The 16,348-nt window shown below is 39.2% G+C and overlaps 2 protein-coding genes and 3 non-coding genes across 5 annotated transcripts; 4 read left to right on the top strand and 1 right to left on the bottom strand.

Moving 5' to 3' along the window:
• Positions 1-1,276: 1,276 nt before the first annotated feature.
• On the bottom strand, positions 1,277-16,082 carry aimp1b (aminoacyl tRNA synthetase complex interacting multifunctional protein 1b). Its single transcript, XM_085347044.1, has 7 exons — positions 15,977-16,082; positions 9,837-9,931; positions 9,536-9,649; positions 6,940-7,125; positions 6,655-6,854; positions 6,136-6,307; positions 1,277-4,312 (listed from the first exon to the last, which is right to left on the bottom strand). The coding sequence occupies exons 1-7, from the start codon at positions 16,006-16,008 to the stop codon at positions 4,146-4,148; spliced, it is 966 nt and encodes a 321-aa protein (XP_085203170.1). The 5' UTR covers positions 16,009-16,082; the 3' UTR covers positions 1,277-4,145.
• LOC146635399 (GTPase IMAP family member GIMD1-like) lies at positions 2,329-3,855 on the top strand. Its single transcript, XM_085347070.1, has 3 exons — positions 2,329-2,494; positions 3,203-3,459; positions 3,583-3,855. Exons 1-3 carry the CDS (start codon positions 2,329-2,331, stop codon positions 3,853-3,855), a joined length of 696 nt encoding a protein of 231 aa, XP_085203196.1.
• trnat-cgu (transfer RNA threonine (anticodon CGU)) lies at positions 7,814-7,885 on the top strand. The gene has a single exon. It is a non-coding gene; the product is annotated as a tRNA-Thr (tRNA).
• Positions 8,853-8,924, top strand: trnat-cgu (transfer RNA threonine (anticodon CGU)). The gene has a single exon. It is a non-coding gene; the product is annotated as a tRNA-Thr (tRNA).
• On the top strand, positions 11,143-11,214 carry trnat-cgu (transfer RNA threonine (anticodon CGU)). The gene has a single exon. It is a non-coding gene; the product is annotated as a tRNA-Thr (tRNA).
• Positions 16,083-16,348: the final 266 nt, after the last annotated feature.

Here is a 16,348-nt window from a genome sequence, read left to right as displayed (position 1 = left end):
GCTAAACAACAGCAGCACGTTTAAGCTTGATCAGCTGTTGTTAGAATTTATTTAATATTAATTTCTAGTATCAGCTGATGTTTGCTGGAGCCACAGCTGTAAAGCTGCTGGTCATGATGACGGTTTGGTTATCTGGTGAGAGGGAAACATGAAGATGAAACCAGGAGATGTCCTTACTGGATCATCAGAGCTGTGATGGAGAAACAGGTTTACCTTTTAGGTCACATGAATGAGTTGAAGGGAAGTTATGAACTGTTTCTGAGAGACAAATAACACCAGGATCCTTTTCTAAGTAGCTGACAGCTGGTAATTGTGCAGGGGCGGGTCTAGCAAAGTGTTGCCAGGGGTCCATGTAGGACATTAAAAGGGAAAGGGGGACAGAAGGAAATACTTTCTTATTCTCATTTCAAATGTCTAGCTTTTAAAAAAATAATTATCTGAGTCTTACAACAAACGATTGATAGATTGATACATATATACCATCAGAACAGTGTACATCACTGTCACAACAGTGTTTATTTTCATTCAAAGGCTTTATGATTTTTCCTATAATGGTGGGCCGGTCTCTAGTCAAAATGCCCGGGACGATTTTTTTGTCCCAGTCCAGCCCTGTATGCAGCTCATCTGCAGTCTGGTGTTACCAACATCTTCCTATTCAGAAGGCAGAATTTCCGAGTTCTGAGTACAATCGAAAGCACCACGACTGCAGTTTTTGTGTTGGATGTAAAAAGCAGGCTAGGATAGAATCAGGCGTGGGATTTCTCTCGTGGAAATGTGCACATTATCTTTTCCTTTCTATTGGTAGGTGGCACAGTGCACTTGTGGCAAGTAAGCAAGCTAGAAGACTGACAGTCTTGCTGGGTATCCAGTTACGGAAGCAACACATTAACAAGAGAATTCTGAGTAAAACCAAAGTTACTTTCCCTAGTAACTAGTTACTCTGAAAGTAACGAGTAACTTGAAGTAACTGAGTTACTTTTGATAGAAGTAACTAGTAATGTAACTAAGTTACTAATTTAAAGTAACTTACCCAACACTGATGGCAACACACCGTGAGTACTTTTCAGTCTAAAGACATAAAAATAATACATGTAACGAATTGCAGCATTATACTGTAATTTGCAAGTGTTTACAGTGTAAGTACCATTTTACAATGTTATAGTAAGCTAAGTTAAATAGTTAAATACTTTAAATCTACATTACAGTAACTATACGGAGGTTCACTGTAATTCCAATTACCGTGAACAAATTGTAAATCAGTGATGAATGAGCGATGTATTATCAATGAGCTGCAGTCTGTCATAAAATGTCTTTTCATTTGACTTTTTCAGGAAAAACTGAGAGTAGATGATTGCTCTGTCGGACAGTTTTCCCTTAAAACCTGCTTCATTATTTACAAGTCATGAATTCTGTTTGCCTGTTGGTTTTAGTTGATGCAAGCTGACAGAAGATTTAATCACAACAGGTAACACAGGGAACATCAGTGTCAGGAATTGCACGGATGTTTGTTGCTTTTATAACCCAATAAAACTGCAGCGAGGCACAGATAGGACCGGCAAGTTATAGTTTAACCAGTAACCACTCCCGTAAATACACATTCAACCTCCCATATCAAGCATATGCAGTCCTTGAACCTTTTGCCTCTCCTGGTAAAGTAAAGCAGGTAAGACTCACTTTTGTTTAACTACAGTTTCAAAGCCTTTAAGTTAAAGAAAATATTACTGTTCATGACCCTATGAGACCTCTTTCTTAAAGGTTAGTTAGTGTAATGAGTTTTTTTTTTACAATTAGAATAAAATAATGTCTCAATAAAACTTTGACTAATTAATTTTATAGCTCCACTCGTTTGTCCTTCGACTTCTGTTGGATGCAAACTGGATCGGTCTGGGATACTACTCAGTCCTGACCTTAGCTTAGTACTGACAGGTGCAAAGCTCGAAGAAAGCCAGAAATATTTATGTACCTATAAACTTAATGTATGTGTTGTTATTTTTTTTATCAAGAAACCATCCAGCCTATTATAATAAGATTAAATAGGAATAAAAGTTTTACATAAAATCTCTTTTTGAAATGTATTTTATTTGCTCTCGCCCTGCCTTTAACCTTTGTGTGTTGCATCTAACACTATGAAATTAAACAAAAAAGCTTAAAATCTGTTGATTTAATACCTGATATTTGTATGAGGTTGTAAAGTATTTATATCAAATCTCACAATATGACATTGAATGAGAAAAGTCTTTAGAAATAAAGAATAATCAGTGTTAAACAGTGTGTGACTTTTATATTAAACACTGTGAGACGTGTATTCAGAAGACTTTGTTTTTTCAGATGGCTCTCAAAGCTGAACACGGTCAACCTGGAAACAGCCTCTTTGATTTCCTCAGCAGGTGGGTTAATCATCATGGTGATGGCAAAAGGGACGTGCTGGTCTTGAACGTGGTTTTGCTAGGCGGCCCTCAGAGTGGGAGGAGCTCTGTGGGGAATGCTCTTCTTGGTCAGTCCTTCTACAGAACTTTCTTTTAAATACATTTTGCTTTATGTCTCTTTTGATGGTGTATCCATAGAAACATTTCCCAAATTGCCACTGAGTCTGGACTCCATATTTTGAAGTTTGGCCACACCCATGCTTGTTTGTTTAGATCCAGTGTCCTGTACAGGTGCAATGCTGGTGCAGACTGGTATACCAGAACTGAAGCACAAACTCCTTGAATGGGCTTTGCCACACAAGAAAGCTACAGTATTTCACAGTTCAGACACTTCAGTTAGCCACCTGTTTCAGAGTCAACCTTGCAGGCAAAGAGGCCATGTCCCTAGCGCCAGTGCCTTTAACTGGAAACATAGTATAAAAAGGAAAAATAGAAACCAAAATTGTTCTTTGTATCAGGCTGTAAACATATTTGTTTCTGCTGTAAAGTTAACATTTTAACATGGGAGCCTTTGGAAACTGACACTCTTTTGAAATCAGCCTCAAGTGGACATTAGAGAAACTGCAGGTTTAATTTTTTAAGCCCTGAAAGTTGGTTCTTGTTCATTTAAGAAATATGATGAACATAAGAAATGTAAAATTATGGACAAGCTCTATTTAGAATCACCTTTCTCCTTATAGCACATACACAATGATAAATTAACTTAATCATGTAAAATCACTAAACGTGATTTGCTAAGGATGAAAAAAAATACTACAGATTTTTGCATCTGACAGGTGGAGACGAATTCCAAACAGGAAGAAGCATCTCAGGTGTGACCACTGAGTGTCGCCTCCTCTGGCGCACTTTTCCACGCTTTTTCAGAAGACAGGGGGTGGAGACTGACATGATGCTGAGAATTGTTGACACGCCTCCTGGAGTGCCTGACCCACTGAGCATCCACCAACTCTGCCCTGAAGGCGTGCATGTGCTCGGCATCGTTGTGAGAGCCGACCTGCCGCACGAAGGCAAACACCTGCAGCAGCATGCAGAGGTACTGCGCTCTGTGACTCGGATATCAGGCCCCTGAGCTCATGGTCATCTTGTGTTATTTTTAACAGCATTGTCTGCATCTGCTAATTGTGTTTGTTTTCTGTGTTTGTATTTTGGCCTTCAGAAGCTCCTTGGTCCAGAATGGCATCAGCATTCCATACTTATCCTCACGCATTCTGACCACCTGAGAGAGACGGGGCTTCAGCCTTCAGCCTACCTCGCCCAGCCCTTTACTGGCTGGCTCAGAAATCTGGCTGGGGAAATAAGGGGCGGGGTCTGGTTCCTAGATAACACCAGTGATTGGTCGTCAGTCAGAGGGCGACCACTCAGAGACCAAATTCTTTGCCTCTCAGCCAAGAACCATCACAGGGCTCTGACCATCAGGACCTCTGTCTGACACCATGTGGGGCCTTTATTTGGTTAATCTTTAAATCTGAAGTCAGCTTCTTATCACATAAAGTTATTTGTGGAAAGAAATTATGTATTTCTTTCTTATGGCTGCTTTATTATTCACTTAAAGTGTTCGGTATTGCTTTAACTGCTTTGTGTTTGAACAGAGACCACTGACACCACACAGTGACAAGTTTGTTAAACTCTTCATTTACAAAACACCTGAAGAAACAGGTGCTTAGTCACAGTAAGCATGTACCGCAGTGCTGCACAGGATTTTCACAGTTACACAAACTTCTATCTGATCATGCAGTTGGTGAGGGAGGGGGCCCTGCACAGCCCCTTGCCTTTCACCTCAAAGCTACATCCTTTGTAATTGGCCACGCCCCTGCCATCGACCTGCAGGTCCGGCTGGAGAAGCTCCCAAACTTTCTCCTTGGACTGCAGCTCCTTGTCCGGCTCACCTGAACACGGGAAGAGAAAGACAGTGAAGGAAAGTGAAAAAAACCCAAATGTTTTTGTGGTGCAGATACAAAACAAGGACTTTATCTCCTACTTTTTAATTTAACAAATGTATTTTATTCACAGGCACAACAAACTATGGCTTCTTGCAACTAACTATCAAGGTTTTAACTGACAACGACATGATTGGATTTCTTCCCGTCCGGAAAATGATCATTACTTTGTTAATGTTTAGTAGTAAGATGCAAATCTGTGTCGTTGTTACACCAGAGCCCAAAAAATTTAATCTGTGTCTATATTCTTTGGTTTATAACATATTTTAGAAATTTGCATCAAGATGAATTAAAGTACATCTTTTATGTCTTCAGTCATTCACGAAGAGTCAAATGATTTGATTTCTTTTAATTCACATAAGGAATAAAGTGAAAAAAGATCATGTCAATCAATTATTTCTAGCTCTCCAGATACATTACTATAAATCTCTATTATGGTTATGCATCCTCTTTCTGAATGTGTGAATGTGCGAGTGAATGTGAGTGCGAATGGTTGTCTGTCCCTGTGTGTTAACCCTGCGACAGACTGGCGACCTGTCCAGGGTGTACCCCGCCTCTCGCCCTATGATAGCTGGGATAGGCTCCAGTGCTCCCCGTGACCCTGAGAAGGATAAGTGGAAGCGAATGGATGGATGGATCCTCTGTCTGACACAACCTACTTTAACTCCTTTCTCTTTAAGCCCACTTTCGAATGATTGGTTGAATTCTTTGCTGAGTGGCAGCTTCCAGTGATTTTTTCAGTTATACTTGTTATTGCTTTGCTTCTTTGGGTCAGAAAAGTATAGAAAGTTGTGGACATTGATGTTTACTTTATTTTTAACATTTTTAGACAATAACTTTTTAAAATGATATGATGCAAGTCACTTGCTAATCAGAAGGTCGGTGGTTAGATCCCTGGCTCCTGTTCTAGATATCAAAGTATTCTTAGCATTATACTGAACCCTCATATGTCCACCAGCGTTTGAATGTTGGGTTAGGGAGAAAAAATTTATTTACATGAATGTATGTGCAAATGAGGCTTGTTGTAAGAAAGCTAAAAGTACTTTTATTGTACCATGTTTATTCACTCATGAGCTGCTGTAACTAGAATCAAATGGCTGAACTGCCACCTCAGCATGCAAGTGTGTTGCAGCAGGGGCACATGGAAAAGTTGCAGGACAATGGCCCTTGAGGACTGGAGTTTGAGACCCCTGCACTATTTACCGAAAGTACCTGCTGATTTACCCGCAAAAGACATTATGGAAAAAACTAAGTCTAATTTAAAAACAAATTGATCAATTTCAGCAGCATTTTCTTCTTTATACTCATGCTTGAGAAGATGGTATCAGAATCTTTAGTCAGTTTAAGCTTTAAAAACTGTCGGCAGAGAAATAAATAATAATGGATTGCATTTATATAGCGCTTTTCGAGAAGCTCAAAGCACTGTACACTTCCATTATTCATTCACACACTGGTGGAGGCAAGCTATAGTTGTAGCCACAGCTGCCCTGGGGCAGACTGACAGAAGCGAAGCTGCCATATCGCGCCATCGGCCCCTCTGGGCATCACCAGTAGGCAGTGGGTGAAGTGTCTTGCCCAAGGACACAAAGACCGAGACTGTCCAAGCTGGGGCTCGAACCGGCAACCTTCCGATTACAAGACGAAATGCCAACTCTTGAGCCACGATTGCCCTGCGTCTGTTTAATCTGAGTTACAATCGCTTCTATAAACTGCTTTTAAAACTCTGCTTAACTCAGTCACTGTGTTCATATATTTTAATGCTACATTGTTACCAGGGTAGTTGAGAAAAGTGACCCTGTCTCCTGGGGTGGAGCCTGTGGGCGGGACTAACAGTTCAACACAGTCATCCGAGATGCAGCAGCAGAGGAGGCGGGCCTGGGAGACCACGCCCTTCAGCTTACAGGCCTTGACGTTGCATAGCAACACAGCTAAGGAGCCCTGAAGCTACAGAGAGAAAGAAACTATTTTGTTTTGTAAGCATTAAATAGAAGTTATTTAGTAGAAAAGTAAAAAATACTCGAAATGCTAAGCAGTACATGTTAAGGGCAAATTATACATTTATAATAATAAGTAATAATATTTTTTTTTAAAAACTATATTAATTTAAAAAATTAAAATGTCATCAATATACTTACTGGAAAAAAATTTCAGTACTCTGACAAAAAATGTAAATGTAAAATAATAACAATAATATTTTTTATTAATATTGTATTTTCATTTAGTATACTGTATATAGCCTATTTAAAGCAATAACAAAGTTGATGATAGTTTTCAGTATAAAGTCACATTACCTCCTCAGGTTTTGCTTCCTGTCCCACCTTACTAACCACCGTCCGGGAGCTGTTTTCTCCCATGTCCACCTCCTGCACAATCATGGCTTCGGCCAGCGGGTGGACGCGGGCGCTGAGGATTCGTCCCACCCTCAGGTCAAGTCGTGACACGTCAACCTGTGACTCCATCCCCAGGGAAAGAAGGTCCGAGGTTGAACGAGCTGAGTAGACAAAGAGAGTCAGTAATTTTATTTATATTTTTTGCTATCTCGTTTTATTTGACTTTGTCTTTCACTCTACTCTCACCTTTCCTCTCTCCTCTCCTCCTCCTGCTGTGTTTGTCTCTCCGCTCATGTGAGGAGGAGGAAGAAGGAAGAGGATTGACCTGAAAAGCACCTGTTGCACCAGCAGGTGAAGACGGTTGATTGGCAGCTGTAGTAGAGGTAAGGTTAGGGGTCTGTGGAGGCGGAGCCGTAGGGAGCAAACTTTTAGCTGAAAGAAAGACATGGCAGTGCCTCATCAGCAAATAAATGCAAAGACAACTTTCTTTGCTAATTTTGGTTCTATATATTACTACATTCAATTTTAAATGAAACCACTCAGATGCAGCTGAAGTGGAGACTTTCACCTTGAATTCAAAGGGTTGAACGAAAGGACTGCATGAAAATATGAGGCAGTAAAGTATTTTCAACACAATCCCGTCATTTCAGGGGCTCAGAAGTAAATGGAGAAATTAAATAAGTGAAAATACAATGTTCATTTCTAATTATTGTTTGAAAACCCTTTGCTGGCAAGTCTTGAAATTATTGACATTGCAAGAAGTTGCTTTTCCAACTTTTTAATGCTCTACCAGACCTTTACTGCAGCAGCTTTCAGTTGCTGTTTGTTTAAGGACCTTTCTGACCTTTCTTTCCAAAGTTTAGTCTTCAACAAGTGAAATGCTCAGTTGGGTAATAATCAGGTACAGATTCTGTACCCTGATATATTGCAGTATTTCTATTTTCTTAATATCTTAGTTGTATTCTTGTATTCTGCATGATGACGTGCTTTATTCTATGTTTTTGGATGTGATCTGTTGTATATGTGGCCACACTAAGACAAATTCCTGTCAACTGTCTACAATAAACATGGACCATGTCTGACAACACCCTTAAGTATGACAAAAGAGTGCAACAACAGTGGCATGGTGGCCAAGTGGTAAGGCGTTGGTCTCGTAAACCAAAAATCATGGGTTCAATCCCCATCCATGCCTTCTTACAAAGGATGTCTTCCATGTTCAGCGTCTTGTATTGTTAATGTCACATGGATGCTGAAGTTTCACTGGTAGTAATGATATATCCTATGATGTCCTCTACAACCTAATGTGACTTTCTAGTCTTCTTGAATGGAGCATTCTGGTATCGGCAAAGTAAACAGTTTTTGTCTTTGACATCAGAATTTGCAAAATCTTTGCAACCAAGGTGAGCAGAAGATTGTCTCTGAATGGAAAACGCAGTAAAGCTACAACCAGATGGAATAAGCAGGAGAAGAACTTGAAGTTCCACCACTCAGGCAAAATAGTAGAATATCCAAAAACATAGAAAAGTGATTTCAAAGGCACGATGTTTGTTTGCTGTTCTAATGTATATTAATTTCTGCTGCAGCAACCAGGTAATGGGGTCAAAGTTGGAGTAAACAACATTGTGCTTCATCCAGGTGTGGTAGCCAAGTGGTAAGGCGTTGGTGTCTTATACCAAGTAGAATGGGTTCAATCCCCATCCATGCCCTTAGTGCTTCCTTGAGGTGTTACATGCTATATGCCACATCACAAGGCATTACTTAAGTTACCAAAGTTGCTGTCTTGATTGTTTCATAGTTTTTAAGCTTTGCTGCAAATGAAAACCTCTGTTAGGCATCACCAATGTTTAAAGTCACTTGGTGATGTTCAGAGACTACTGTCTCTGTGTTGCAGAAAGTAATCTTATAGTTAGAATTCTTGAGGAAGGAAAGGCACCAATGAATGTGTTATTGACAGTTAATAACAGAAAACATGGCTCAGAAAGTAATCTAACCATACTCGAAGACAAGTATTGGTCCAGGTAGTGATTTAATCCTCTGCATGTGCTCCTAGTGACAGAGTTTAAGCATTAAAATCCAACTGTACTAAACTTAACTGACAAGGCACCCGAGAAGGGGTAGTGGCTGGATAGATGATGCATTTTCTCCTCATTCCCAAAGCAGGCATGGTGGCCAAGTAGTAAGGCGTTGGTCTCGTAAACCAAAGATCATGGGTTCAATCCCCATTCATGCCTTTAGTGAGAGTTTATAACAATACTGAATGTTTACTGACCGATGTGTCCGTGATGATACACTACCTCAGTTTCTTACCCAAATATAGTAGTCAATGAAACTTGTAATACAAAAAACATTCGACTAAGTTAGACTTACAAAGAGTGAAATCTGTTTCTTAGCCCTATTTAACCCACACCAAGGATTTAGGATAGTATACACACGCCCGCCCTAAACTGGAAAGTTTAGGTGGGAAGGAAGGTTCCATTTCCAAAGAAAGTGGTGGCCATGAAAATGAAGTAGTGTAAACATAGCATGGCTGCCAAGTAGTAAGACCACAAATCTTTTGTCTTTTAAACCAAAGATTGTGGTTTCAAGCCCCATTGATGCCTTTACTGTATAGTTGAGCTTGCTCTGGATTTGACATTGGCTACAGCTGATGTCAAGTGATATAACATGTCTACTTGAAAACAATAACTCTATTTTACTTTAACTAATTGTAGATTTAATGAGACACTTTCCTTGCTTTTCTGTGAAAGTCACCACATGTCACAGACAAAACTGCAATTTTTGACCTGTCACGATTTCAATGTCAATCTATTATGGTGCACGGCAGTATGAAAAGTGTATGTACCGGCACGTCTCCTCTGTTTATCCTGCAGCTGAGTTTTCAGCTGTTCAATGTCCTTCTTGAGTTTGGCATTTTCCACCAGCAGCTTTTTTTGCTCTCTGACAGATGCCTGCAGGACTGAAACACACGAATAAGAAGGTTTTATCACACCCACAGTGAGTTCATTACCTCTTGATACCTAAGTCTTCAATTGATTATTAGTCCTTCATTTACAAAATTACAATAGCTTCAGAGTTGGTGATTAACTCTATCATTTGGCTGATGGATAACTGAATAATAAACAAACTCTGCTCTTCTGTCTTACGAGCTTTCTCTCTGGTCAGCAGAGCGTGGGTTTTAAAGTAGTCTATGATCTGCTCCCCATCCTCTGGATCCAACTTCATGACAGCAGCCTCCAGACTGACAAACAAAACAGACACACAAAAATAATTACTGATGCTGATCTGGAGGAGTAGTCGGATTTCATTTTCTCAGGTACAATGAAATGTCATGCAGGTTATATAAAAGAGACATGCGCAATTGGGATAGATTCTTTTGCAACCATTAACTAGATAAGTGTTTCAGAACATCAATTGATGGTCCTTGTAAACATTCCAGATGCACCAGTTGTTATTTAGTTACCATTGTTGTTGTTTCCAGTGCCAAAGACTGGGCTCCCAGGGAGGCTAACCACTTCAGGCCTGTGGTTTTAACTCGAAAGCAGTGGAAGGACTGTGAGAGTCATGTTTTTCAATTTCTTGAGTTCCTTCAATACAATTCAACCTGCACCGCTGAGTAAGAAGCTGGAAAGCTGGAGTCCATCGTCATCTGACTACATAGACTATCGATTACCACACCAACAGATTGCAGTGCGTGAGTTATGTGTCTGAGGTGATGCTATGAACCACAGGGCCGCATCAGGGAATGGTCCTCTCTCAGTTCCACTGAACTTGAGACACAAACCGCTAACTGTCACCTCCAGAAGTTCTCTAATGAAACAGCCATCATTGGATGTCTGTCTGAGGGAAATGATTTAACGTATATGGGTCATCAGATGTGAACAACCTGCACATCAACACCAGTAAGATGAAAGACATGGTGGTTGACTTCCAGAGAAACCCACCACCCATCACACTGGTGAACATCTATGGCTTGGACATTGAGGTGGTTGACACATACAAATTTCTAGGTTTTCACCTTAATGATAAACAGGACTGGTAACACAACACTCATGCTGAAGGGCCAAAATCAGCTCCATCTGCTGACTTTGGCCCTTCAGCGTGTGTTTTCCTGTTAGTATTTTCTTTTAAATATATATATATATTCTAATTTACTTCATCTCCTAATCCTACAATTTTCCGATTGTAGGATTAAATCAAGTCTATATCTACTTAGGACCAGATTAGCAGACAATAATAAACTCATTATAGGCAACATTACAGGGAAGAAAAATCCCGAGCCACACCTCGTAGTGACTTCACTAATGCCATGTTGTTGTGTTTGGGGCATTTACTCCTTTGTTCCAGTAAAGAGAAATCTCAATATGTTAGCTGTCCAAGAGGTTGTGAATATTTTTCATCTTGGAACTGACTGGAATGGAGATGAATGGTAAGAACTGTAAAGAAACACATGGCATGATGGCCAAGTGGTAAGGCGTTGGTCTCGTAAACCAAAGATCATGGGTTCAAATCCCATTCATGCCTTATGCCTCGTATCTAACAAGATGGCATGCTTCAAGGACCTTGTCAATCTGCTGTGTTTGTATGTATATACTGTCTACCTACTGGAATCGATTGGAGTTGGCATTAAACTGATTACCAGTTTAAACAACTGCAGGATTTGACTGAAATTCTGTTTACTAAATGTCTCTGGAAAGAAAATTCTATAAGAAAGTCAGTGTTGGCAGTACATAAATGTCCCACAGTCTTCAATGGGACATTTAAGTATAGTGCTTCCTGTTGTTTGAAAAAGAAATGAGATGCTAGCATTTTGAAGCAAAACAGATTCCCATTCCTGGGCTCATCGCAGAGGATGGAAACTTCAACGGTGAAATCCACACAGAGGCCAGTACCTGACCACTGATTCTCACAACCAACTGCAACACAAAAGTTGGGTTATCGGGAACTTACACTATCAGACAGAGCACGCTCCCTCTGAAACAGAAGGAGACACACACACATACATATTATACGAGCGTTTAAAAGATGTGGTTTTCTTAAGTGGGCCTTCATTAATGCAACAAAGATGAACAGGAAAGATCCTCAGAAGAGTGGATAGCAGCAAAGCTGTTACAGTATATTCATAGATTTAGGGATGTCACAAAAGCTCCTGGAGGGTAGTCCAAAGATTCTGTCCTTGTAGTGTCTCTTGTGAGGTGCAGAGAACCCAAAAGGGTCCAAAGTACAGAGTGGTAAACCTCCATGTAGCTTAACTACTTAATGATTGACAAACAGGAGATGATGTCACCAATGTGCTGATGAAATGTTTATATAGATGATATCTTACAGGAGGGGAAGTGAAGGGTTTGTCTTTGCCTAAGGCGAGCACATAAACACACATTGTGAGATGTCAGAGTTAATCAAAGACAGGTTGTTTTTTGTGGGCTTTTTGGATCAAAACTGAAATGAGTCACCACACAACACTTCCTGTTTGATGCCAGACATCAAACTCACTGCCCACCTCTGCATTATGAATAGTTTTATTCAAATATATCCAGAAATCTTCCTCGTTTGTGTAATTTGAGCTCAGGAGAAACTTATTTTTACTGTTCTTTCAAATGTAAATGAATTGTGTTTATATGGGACCTAAACATCCTCTATGAATTTAAAAAGGCTCATATGATTTGAATATTTCACGCTTAATTTGCTTTCTTTGGCAACTCAATGCCATAAAAGTCTAAATGATAAAGATAAAGATATCTTGGTCCTTGCTCTGGGACATTGTGCACTTTAATATTCGGCACATTTGGGCAATTTTGAGAAGCTGCGGGTTGGTTTCTCACACAAGAGGATGCTTAAGTACACCGCTCACTCTAACATTGATTTGTAAAAAATTTTGAATTTGCATGTTTAGTTTTCATTTTATAACTTTGAAGGGTTTGCATATGCAGTGGGCTGAAAATCTGAAACATGTTTTTTGGCTTTTAGAGTTTAAGGCAAAAGAGGTTAAAAGGAATCTGGCAATTGTTAAGTGAAGAGCAAGAGACATTTCAAAATAAGCCTTCCTGCATTTTCTACACATCTGCAAGATCATTTTCATGTTGTTCACGAATCTATATCATTAATGTTATTTATGGGGAACTCATATCACAAAAAAGAGCTTCAGCTGAAGCAAAAGGCCAGAAAGGTGCAAAGAGTCTGAGTGACAGGCGAGAGGTCAGTGTGAGTGTGTCAGCAGCTTAACTAATTCATTTTAAAATCTTGGTCCTGACTCCATCATTATGTTGCCTTGATTGTATTTATTCTTTTAAAAAGCAGCCTAAGACTCATTTATTTAGATTGGCTTTTAATTAGATTTGTGCTGTATGTTTGATTATTGATATATTTTATGTATTTCCGTTTTTATATTACTGTGAAGCACTTTGTGGTTTTTATCCTGTGAAAAGTGCTATATAAATAAATTGATTGGATTTTGATTTAAGACATTAAAGCACAGAAAAAGCTGTCAGGTAAGTTTACACAGATATTATCTGTGGAGAAAAAAATAGCTCAGAGAAGCCAGACTTTTTGCATAAAGATCGATGTAAAAACGCCTGACGGAGCTCTCCACTGTGGCGCGGTCAGCATTTACATACACAAACACACTCCAATGTCACCGACACATTTATCTCTGTAGTATTAAAGCAAATATCCCCTTTGACAGCTACTGTTATTGTAAGTGATAAAGAAGCAAGTAAAAAGAAACATGCCGGCAGCAAAAGTCTTTGTAAACCAGTGAGGTAATCTGGTTAATTATATGATAACTGATGAAAGAGAGGTGGCATTTGTGCTTGTGACTGCAGGGAAGAAATGAGTGTTGTAACAATGTCTACATTAAAATCAGGGGAAGTTCTGCTTTTGTGCTTATTTGGTCACAGTTATAGCCAAGCTGCAACTTGAAAACGAAGCCAAACCCTGCAGTTTTGAAATGTCTCATGGTCCACGTTCAGTGTGTTTCGTTTTGCTTTCCCTTTGGTGTCATGTTCATTTGTATCAGCTGTGTTTGCCCTTCTGTGCATTTAAGTCCTTGGTCTTCCTTTGTTCATTGTCAGGTTGTCTGTTTGTCTACCCCTGTGTTCCCGGTCCCTAGTTTTTTTCCACTGTCCCTTTGCTTTGCTCTTAGTTTAGTTTTTCCTAGTTTAGATTAGCTATTTGTTTTGGTTTCTCTTATTATGTACCTTCGTCTTTTGCCTTAATAAATGGCTTGCCTTTTGTTATTAGGTTCCTGTCTCCACGTGTCGCCTGGTTCCTCTTAAACAAACACAGAGTTTGCTGCCATTTTCTCTCACCATCACAAAGGTTACTAGGTTAATACCTATCTGAATTTAACTTCTTAGTTATATCAAAAATATGGAATTATATTAATGTCATAATAAATACGCAAGCAAAAACATAATCTGAGCAAATCATTTTATTTCACCAATTATATTCAACAACCCACTTTTATTTTCTGTTTGACACGTTTTTATATTTATTTACTCACAAATCCAAATAGACTAGGATATCAGATCCATAAAAAGACTAGTTGGTTTATATTTTATATTAATTTAATTCTTTTACATAGGATTTGGTTTCATAATGAATTTTATATAATTGTTTTATTTATGAATAAATAAAAAAATCAACATGAAAGAGGGAATATGTGCTACACATCAGTTTTGAGGATTTATTGACATTTTGAAAGTGCAGTATGATAGTTTACCCACAGCTGTTTGTATTTCTATTGTGCAGCTGTGGATGTACTGGTTTATCACCAAGCTTCATTTTAACACTGAGAAACATCTTAAAAAGTGCAGAATTCAAGGGCCCATTTTGAACAAGTCCCTTCCAGTCATGTTTGTGCAGTTACATGTTTTTGCTGCAGACAGAGCAACTTTTTGTTGCCAGGTTTAAATATTTGTATTTTGGTCAAACATATGATTGCCAGATTCTGTTGCACACTTCCTTTGCAGGTCCTCGTTATGGGTTTTCTTTTTGTTATGTTTTGTTTTTTCATTTTTTAAACCATATGAGCTATGTAATACTGTAAAACACATTAATGGGACAGCACTGCAGAGGCTTCAGAACTCACCTCAGAATCCTGTGGTTTAAATATTCCTCCAGTGTTAAATAATCCAGTGACAGTTGTCAGTATTTCCACTGCTGCTCAGCAGACCTTTAATGATTAATTCAGCAAACTTTAGTTTTCAAATTCTAAAAAAACTGTTTAAAACAGCGCTGTCATAGTGTAACTCAGTTTAAATCAGTAACCTGAAGTGTCCATCAAAATGAAAAATCACTTTACTTTGGGCTCTGCAGGATTCCTCTCCAAGTGCAGAGATACCTGCAAGAGCGTAAAACTGTAGCAGCATGTGCAAAGCAAACACTTTCACATGTGCGATGGCTTCGGTGTTGACATGGCTGCTGAGTTCTACCTTGTGAGGAATTTAATTGCGCCCGTGAAATGAAATTATTTGCTCGAATTATGTTTTTGCTATGACATAATGTCATATGACATTTTGACATTAATATAATTCCATAAATGGACCAAAGAAAACTTCATTAAGGATCCACCTACACAAAAACACCCACAGACATCCTGTGTCCACACTCTGATGGCTCAGATCTGTTTTGGTGAGAAAAGGGGGGCCTGACCAATATCAGCATAGGCGTAAAAATAACTGACGTGTGAAAGGACCTCTGAAAACAGCACCTTGCACCACGTTGAGTGTCTTTTTGAAACTGGAAAACTACAATTAATGTCCATAAACACAAATAGACTCGACAGATTCAATTTCATGACCACCAAACACATACAGCAGCTACTGAACAGCTGACATGCAGAGAGACACAACAGCTGCAGCGAGGCCTGCTGCTAAAAATATCACCGAATGGCACACCACACACTCACACATGACAACGCTCCTATTTAATCCAACAAAATAATGGAGAAGAAAAGACGTGAAAGGAAAACAAATTTCTGCATCTTTTAAAGGGAAAAGAACTGAATACCATGGAAGAATTTTAAATATTAAACAGCAAGACAATGATGAGGTTTTAAAAAGACCCTAACAGCCCAAATTTTTTATACTCCCAGTTCAAAGAAAAATGTTAAACATGCCATATACAGAACAGTTTCATGTTTAGTATATGACAGTTCCTCAGCAGCTTTACAAATAGATTATACAGATTCAGCCTTTACATTTCCACTCACAGATCCATGTTTGCAACTGCCTACAGAGCAAAGTGAGGATTTGCGGAGGATTAAAAGTCACTCAGGTGTTCGTACCTGGGGTGAAACAGGTTGTCGGTGTTGTCCATGCTGCAGGATGTTGTTGGTCAGCCAGCCGCTCACAGACAGAAGCTCGAGAGTGTGTGTTCGCCTCTGATATGCTGTGTGTCAGCTGTCAGCTTCCATCTCCAGCTGGAGGTGAAAGGTCAAACACCTCCCTATTTAAATCCCACAAGACCCGAGAGGAAGAAATGACTGGAGGTTACATTTACACTCAAGTACTGTACAGTTTTGAAATACTTCAGGTGTTTTCATGTCTGATGTTGATCTCAGACACACTGACTTTGAAGACTATGAATTGTAAAAATGTGCGTTTTGTCACAATTTCAACTACACATTTAAATATAAAGCATGGCTGTCACAAGGTTG

This window comes from Diplotaxodon limnothrissa, linkage group LG3, assembly GCF_057381915.1.
Source record: "Diplotaxodon limnothrissa isolate DT_005_m linkage group LG3, D_limnothrissa_male_GT1.1, whole genome shotgun sequence".
In the NCBI taxonomy this organism is placed as follows: domain Eukaryota; kingdom Metazoa; phylum Chordata; class Actinopteri; order Cichliformes; family Cichlidae; genus Diplotaxodon; species Diplotaxodon limnothrissa.
Note: the sequence above shows the minus strand (reverse complement) of the source record. Positions and strands in the feature narration are given on the sequence as shown.

Coding starts and splice junctions, on each gene's coding strand:
- LOC146635399 (XM_085347070.1), top strand. CDS start 2,329: ATGGCTCTCAAAGCTGAACACGGTCAACCTGGAAACAGCCTCTTTGAT. Junction 2,495..3,202: donor TGTGGGGAATGCTCTTCTTG/GTCAGTCCTTCT, acceptor TGCATCTGACAG/GTGGAGACGAATTCCAAACA. Junction 3,460..3,582: donor ACCTGCAGCAGCATGCAGAG/GTACTGCGCTCT, acceptor TTTGGCCTTCAG/AAGCTCCTTGGTCCAGAATG.
- aimp1b (XM_085347044.1), bottom strand. CDS start 16,008: ATGGACAACACCGACAACCTGTTTCACCCCAG. Junction 7,126..9,535: donor TAAACAGAGGAGACGTGCCG/GTACATACACTT, acceptor TCTTTCTTTCAG/CTAAAAGTTTGCTCCCTACG. Junction 6,308..6,654: donor AGGAAGCAAAACCTGAGGAG/GTAATGTGACTT, acceptor TTCTCTCTGTAG/CTTCAGGGCTCCTTAGCTGT.